Raw genomic sequence first — 7,684 nt, 5'->3', positions numbered from 1 at the left:
TAGGGTCACTGTGCTTTTATATTCGATCAAAGGCCCACTAGGCCAATTATTTTAGAGCCGCTTTTAATATCTCTAGTTTAAGATTTAAGTTAGAATTCAGATCAAGATTTATTAGTATCCAGATTTCAATCGATCCTGAATCATATTATATTACATTAGCATGAAACTCTTTAACCCAATTATAAGTATGATTATTCACACATGAATATGCACATTATCTTGTAATTATTAAGTGGTTTAACATATCCTGAACACAAATGGCAAGCGAGCCCGAGGCTGATCTCCTACCAGATGGACTAACGAATTAAAATACTGGAGGTCCCTGAGATTTAGCTCCGTCGTCAGGGCTGCGACTAGCTGGACAGAAGCCGATGGAAACAAATGGTTCACTCCAAGTGTGGACCTCTTATTGATGAACACGATCCTCAGTCATGAGGGAACGACTAGAGTGAGAAAGAGAGAGAAAATATATCCTATTGAAATTGGTGCTAAGCGAAAAATATACCTCTGACCTTCTTATATTATAGACTTACGAAATTATCAATATAGTTTTATAATGTACTAACAAAATTAGATATTATTAGTGAGAAGCAAAATTAAATAATACTATTCCAATTCTAATCTAATCAACATTAGTTCAAAACGTTTGTGAAGGAAACTACTGTTATCAGTAGTTAGAATAACAATAAATTAGTGCGCATTATAATATTAGTCGTGAGCCAGTGATTGATAAAAACATACTCTCTGGTAATAAATTTAAAATGTCAATATATAATATAAATGGAAAAACGGTTGTAGTTACCGGTGGTGCCGAAGGATTGGGATTATCAATGATAGAGAATTTTTTGAAAGGGGGAGCAAAGTTGGCCATTATCTTAGACGTAAATGAAAAGCTTGGTATAAAAACCTCAAGCGAATTGAAAAAAAAGTACGGAGTTGATCGAGTATTTTTTTTAAATTGTGATGTCACTAAAGATCTAGACCAAATTTACGAGGAAATTACTAAAGTGTGCACTACAGTTGATGTCTTAATAAATAATGCTGGTGTGTTAGATGAGAAGAACATCAGGCGAACATTGGAAATAAATGCAATCGCTGTTATGGAATGGACAATGAAGTTTTACGATTTAATGAGAAAAGATTTCCATGGCAATGGTGGAACAATAATAAATGTATCGTCTATTTTCGGATATAGATTAGTTCCGTTCTCATATATTTATAATGGATCTAAGGCTGCCGTGCTTGCATTTTCAAGGTCACTTGGTCAGAAGTATAATTATGATAAAACTGGCGTAAGAGTGCTTACTCTGTGTCCTGGATTGACTCACACAACTCTTTCAAAGAACGGAAATGTAAGAGATGACGATACTTTTGATGATTTGGTAAAATGGGTTAAAGATTACCAATGGCAAAATGTTGATGATGTAGGCCAAGCAACCGTCGATATTTTTCACAAGGCGGAAAGTGGTACTGCATGGGTAGCAGAAGGAGGAGACCCAGCAAAAGAGATATGAATACAATGAGATTGTAATCTTATAACGACTTAATATTGTGCATTCGTATCTAGTCTAGTTCTCTCTAGTTTTAATCTCATTCATGTTTACTCTTCTGTAGTTATCTTTATAGAATGAAAAGATTGTATTGTATGTTTTAATGTGTTTCTGTTTTCAAAGTATTAATTAGCATCCAGGATAAAGCGCTTTGTTAATATGTGTATAATAAGTATGAATACTGCAAACAATTTATCTACGTTACAGTCTTCATGTTAGAAAGCTACTCGAAAGCTGCCTTAGATAGTATAGGATTATATTAACGACCCATTTTTTACTAATTAATATTTACTATTTATAAAAAAACATTTAAATGTGTGAATTATCTCGAATAATTGAATAATGTTATCCTTTATTACATAGAGGATAAGCTGTGAATTGTTTTGTAAATAATTAAATTAAAAAAAAAGAAATCAGCCTATTTTTCTTATTTTTCAAATTTTTTCCATAAAAAGTCCATGTAGAGCAGACTACATGATTCGACGCAATTATTGAACTTCCTCTTCAAGTTATAAAGTTGAAGTCAAAAAATATTATTTAGACGCCTTTAAAAGTTTGATTAATGAGTTTTTCTTAGGAAAGATAAAACGTATAGCTGGACTGTAGAACTAACATTCACAATGGTTTTGTTTTGGTGTTCTAAGGTTGATACAATATAGGTATATTTAAAGTACATCTACCAGTGTTTTAACACTCCTCTGATTGCTCTGATGATACTTATATTTTCATAATAATAATCTCTGGATCTACTGAAACAATTTTAAAATTTCTGTTACCAATAGAAAGGCACAATTTTTTTGCGTATCATATGCTATATTATATTAGCATATAAAATGAAATGAAATGAAATTTTATTTGCAAGAAACATTATGCATAAGATGTTAACATAAATAAAAAAGATAATCCAATATGTTTCGTCAATTATTGACATGAAAAATATGTTATAAAATTGTCTAAATACTAACACACTACTGTAATACTGAAACCTGTCGGATTTCACAAGGCTATCATTTATACATATTTATAAAATTTAAATTTAAGGATATTATATTATATGATGTAAGTAATTAAATAATCCATTTAGTACATATGTATCATGTTAACTAATTCAAAGTCATAAAGGTAAATAATTTACATATATTACTATCAAACTAATTAATTATACTATTATATAACTATTAAATTATAGACTAATTTATAATACCTAATATTTGTATTCATTTTGTATTGAAAAATTCATTTAAACTATAGAAGCACTTATTTATCAACCACTGATGCAGTCTTCTTTTAAAAACTTTGAAAGGTAAATCTTTCAACTCAGAAGGCAATTTATTATATATTTTCAAAGACATGCTGTAACAATTTCTACTAAAAGATGCAGTTCTACAGAAGGGAATTATGAGTCTATTATTATACCTTGTGTTTAAAACCTTCTGACTTTTTTTTGTATAGAAATCAGACATATATTTTCGAAAAAATAGGGTAATCTTATAAGTATACATGCATGACAGCGATAGAATTTTCAATTTTTTAAAAAGAGGTCGACAAGATTCGACTCCACAAACCGCCCTGATACACTTCTTCTGTCCAATAAATAAATGCCCTATGCTCACCGAGTTGCCCCATATCACCAATCCATATCGTAAAGCTGAAACCACGAATGCATGATATGCCATTAGCGCTGTTTTTTCACCTATTGTTTTTGATACGCGTCTGAGGACAAATACATGTTGGTTAATTTTCTTGCTAATTTTGTCAACATGTGACTTGAAGGACAAGTTGCTGTCTAAAGTAATACCAAGAAAATTGACAAGTTGTGCTTCTTTAATATTCTCATTATGATAATTAACATCAATATCTTTTCCTTTCCCATTCTTATTATAATACTGCATATACATTGTTTTTTTTATATTTACAGTCAGGTTATTTTCAATAAGCCTTACGATTGTGTCCTTTATTGTTTTATTAATTTCTATATCATATCTCAATTCATTGTTACATTTAATTACAATAGAGATGTCATCAGCAAAAAGTGTAAAGTTATGAGTAGTAATGCTAGGAAAGTCGTTTATGTAGATTATGAATAGAAGTGGACCCAGTATACTTCTTTGTACACCTTTCGTTTTTAGTCTAAGTTCCGATCGATACCGTCAGCCATACCCTGCTCCTAGAAAAACTGCAACACATCGGTATAATAGAAACTGCACACAAAATCCTAGAGTCATACTTAAAAAGTCGGTACCAGATTGTAAAAATTGGAGCTCATCAAAGCAAATCCAAGCTGCTGACATGCGGGGTTCCTCAAGGATCCCTTCTAGCACCTTTATTATTCCCGGTGTACGTAAATAACATACATCAAGCAGGTTTGCAGGGTCATCTTACCATTTATGCAGACGATACATGTCTATTTTACTTCGGAAAAAACTTAGAAGAACTAATGGGAAAAGCACAAGATGATTTAAATATACTGCAAAAGTGGTTTCTATGTAACCTTTTAACTATCAATGCCTCCAAAACATCATATATGATATTTAGTGCTAAAAATAAAAAACTACCTAATATTCCTAATCTTACCATCAACGTATTGCAAAAGACTTTTGAAGAAAAATACCTTGGATTGACACTCAATAAACACTTAACATGGAAATCACACCTAATAAATATAAAAAACAAATTTCATCTCTAGTAGGCTCTCTACACAAAATAGTTCGTTGTATTCCAAAACAAGCTCGACTATTGATATATAATGCCCTCGTTAAGCCACACTTACTCTACCTCATTGAAATATGGGGTAATACAGGTAAGACTAATATAAAACCAATCCAAACGCTACAAAACCGAATAATTAAAGTTTTACAAAATTATGACTACTTTACTCCTACAGAAACTATTTACAAAGAAACGAAACTATTGAACATTACTCAACTTTACAACTACTACACATGCATACTTATATATAAGATAACTCATAGACTCATTCACTCAAATACAACATTCACAACAAAACACAATACCAACAAATATGCATTACGTCGCGCCAGACACCTAGTATTAGAACCAACTATGGTAAAAATAATATAACATTTGCAGGAGCACAGCTATACAATAAGCTTCCGAAAACTGTTACAGAAGCGACTTCGCTCAACATCTTCAAAAAAAAGGCTGCTATATCATTTACAAAGCAATGAATAAAAACATCTTATCATAATAACAATAAACTATATCTTGTAACTTGGACCACCGCCTTAAAAAAAAGGAATGCAGCAATGAGGAAATTCGCCTCTCACTCACTGATTTTATGTTCTCATGTAAGTGACGACAGTCTTAATGAGAAATTAAAGTTCTTTAAACCGATCGATAAGGTTCTTCATGTTTATTATTTAATTTAGCAATTTCAACGTATTGAGTGCGGTTTGAAAGATAACTTTTGAGCCAGTTATTTGGTAGACCTCTAATACCATATTGAGCGCATTTATCTAATAGTTTTTCATGAGAAACATTGTCAAAAGCTTTGCTCATATCAAAAAATACCGACGCTATAGGAATTTTTTGTCCATGCATTTCTGATGTGTCCTTTATCAGCGAAAAACACGCTAAAGTTGTGGATTTTCCTTTTTGAAAACCATTTTGTTTCTTTAAAATGATATTATGTTTTGACAAAAAAGATGTTAATTGCTTGTGCATTATCTTTTCGAATTTTTTTGAAATAATATGGATTAGTGTGATTGATTGATAGTTGTTGACGTCCTTTTTGTCTCCTGCTTTGAATAGAGGTGTTACCAATTACCTTTTTAGATTTGATGGGAACTTACCTTCTTCAAAAGAGAGATTTATTAAGTAGGCTAGGACTGGAGCTAGTTCCTCTGCATATCCCTTTATTACCTTTGTTGTTGTTTCAGCACAGCCCGCGGAATTTGAATTATTAAGTGACTTAATAACGGTTATTATCTCCATTTCATCAGTTGGCGTTAAGAAAATATTTGAATTAGCTTTAATTGATGTGCAGGTTTTTTATTTTTTACATTTTGACTTTTTATGACTGTATTTATAAAACATTTTCGTGGTAATCGGCTTTAAAAAGTAAGTCTCAGACTTACTTTTTAAAGCCGATTATATAAGAAACGGTCGAATACAAAAATAATTTACATAGCAAAACAACGCTTGCTTCTTGGTCAGCTAGTTAAAATATAAAAGCCTTTTTCCAGTCTCCTCATTCCTGTACTACTCTCGATCGTAAGTTACCTGCAACTTTAAACAGTTTCCTAAAAATATGTATCGTATAGTTTTAATACAGCACTAATTGAAAAAAAAAAAAATCTTATCTATTTAAATTCATAATATACTTATTCAAATAATTTTATACTGAGTCGGGTGTTTCTATAACTTATTGAAATTAAAAATCTATTCTAAACATAAATTCTGCCTAGAGAGCCAGAGTTTTCTTCAAACAATTTTTGAGCGTGATGTTGAGTCTTATTGTTTATTGTATGTCAATAAAGTACCAAAATAAAGATACCAGTACGTCTTCCCATACATTGGTTGTAAAAAGAGGACTTAAGTTCCATAGTGGTAATTCTATCACATTGTGCTACATTTGCATGAAACTCTAATACCCAATTGTGAGTATGATTAATTCACATAATATGGATGCTCTAGTCCTAATATTAAGTGGCTCAAACATATCTTATTGAAATAATTAAAATAAATTGTGCAAAACAATAAATAAACCATTCATATATCTCTTACCTTCGTATATAGTCTTACGATAGTATAATCAATACAAATTTATCATAAACTAGCAAAAATTGTTATTAGCTAGAAGCAAAATTGAATAATATTAATCCAATTCTAATCTAATCAACATAATTCAATCAAGGCAATCAATCGTTAAAACTATAAATAAGTGCGGTAAATAATATTAGTCATGAATCAGTGATTAATAAGACCATACTCACCAGTGGTTATAAATAAAAAATGGCAACTAATATTAATGGAAAAACTGTTGTAGTTACCGGTGGTGCGGAAGGATTGGGATTATCGATGGTAGAGAACTTTTTGAAGGAGGGAGCAAAGTTGGCCATAATTTTAGACGTAAATGAAAAACTTGGAATAAAAACCTCAAGCGAATTGAAACAAAAGTACGGAGGTGATCGAGTAATTTTTTTAAAGTGTGATGTCACTATAGATCTTGAAAAAATTTACGAGGAAATTACTAAAGTGTGTACTACAGTTGATATCTTAATAAATAATGCTGGTGTATTGGATGAAAAGAATATCAGGCGAACAATGGAAATAAATGCAATCGCTGTTATGGAATGGACAATGAAGTTTTACGATTTAATGAGAAAAGATTTCGGTGGCAATGGTGGAACAATAATAAATGTATCATCTATTTTCGGATATAGATTAATTCCGTTCTCATATACCTATAGTGGATCGAAAGCTGCCGTGCTTTCATTTTCAAGGTCACTTGGTCAGAAGTATAACTACGAAAACACTGGTGTACGAGTGATAACGTTATGTCCAGGTTTGACGCATACAGAACTTCCCAAGAGTGGAAATGTAAGAGATGATGATACCTATGATGATATGCGTGAATTGATCAAAGATTACCATTGGCAAAGTGTTGATGACATAGGAAAAGCAACCGTAGATATCTTTCACATGGCAGAAAGTGGTACTGCATGGGTAGCAGAAGGAGGAGAGCCAGCAAAAGATATTAATACAATAAGATAATAATCTTCTGACGACTTAATATTGTGCTTTCGAATGTAGTCTAGTTCTCTTGTTTAATATTTAACGCATCCCTCTGCTGTAGCTATCTGGTTTAATGGATTAAAAGTCTTTTTTGTATATTTTAATGTTTTTATAGTAGCATCCATAAATTAAAAAATATTCTTAGAAGCCTTTGTAGTTAATTAAATGGGTTATTTTTAAAGAAGAAAAATATGCAACTTAAATGTATCTCGATGATATTTGTTTAATTTTTTTTTTGAAGTGATAACTGCAGAATGGGAGAGAGTATACCATTTCGTTACGTAACGCAATTCTTTCCTCAGGAAAAAAACAATTAGAACAACTTTTCACCGTTACAATTTAATGGCTTTAAATGTTTTTAAAATAATTGTTTCAAA

General features: G+C 31.1%; 2 protein-coding genes across 2 annotated transcripts; both read left to right on the top strand.

Annotated features, from left to right (window-relative positions):
• Positions 1-761: 761 nt before the first annotated feature.
• LOC126967337 (15-hydroxyprostaglandin dehydrogenase [NAD(+)]-like) lies at positions 762-1,514 on the top strand. The gene has a single exon (XM_050811796.1). It carries the CDS (start codon positions 762-764, stop codon positions 1,512-1,514), a length of 753 nt encoding a protein of 250 aa, XP_050667753.1.
• A 5,010-nt stretch (positions 1,515-6,524) lies between these two features.
• On the top strand, positions 6,525-7,286 carry LOC126967336 (15-hydroxyprostaglandin dehydrogenase [NAD(+)]-like). The gene has a single exon (XM_050811795.1). It carries the CDS (start codon positions 6,525-6,527, stop codon positions 7,284-7,286), a length of 762 nt encoding a protein of 253 aa, XP_050667752.1.
• The last annotated feature ends 398 nt before the right edge of the window (positions 7,287-7,684 follow it).

This window comes from Leptidea sinapis, chromosome 12, assembly GCF_905404315.1.
Source record: "Leptidea sinapis chromosome 12, ilLepSina1.1, whole genome shotgun sequence".
Taxonomy (NCBI): domain Eukaryota; kingdom Metazoa; phylum Arthropoda; class Insecta; order Lepidoptera; family Pieridae; genus Leptidea; species Leptidea sinapis.
The sequence above is the reverse complement of the archived record's forward strand: the minus strand, read 5'-3'. Positions and strand labels throughout refer to the sequence as shown.

Bases quoted from the DNA above. Each gene is read 5' to 3' on its own strand.
- LOC126967337 (XM_050811796.1), top strand. From the start codon at position 762: ATGTCAATATATAATATAAATGGAAAAACGGTTGTAGTTACCGGTGGT.
- LOC126967336 (XM_050811795.1), top strand. From the start codon at position 6,525: ATGGCAACTAATATTAATGGAAAAACTGTTGTAGTTACCGGTGGTGCG.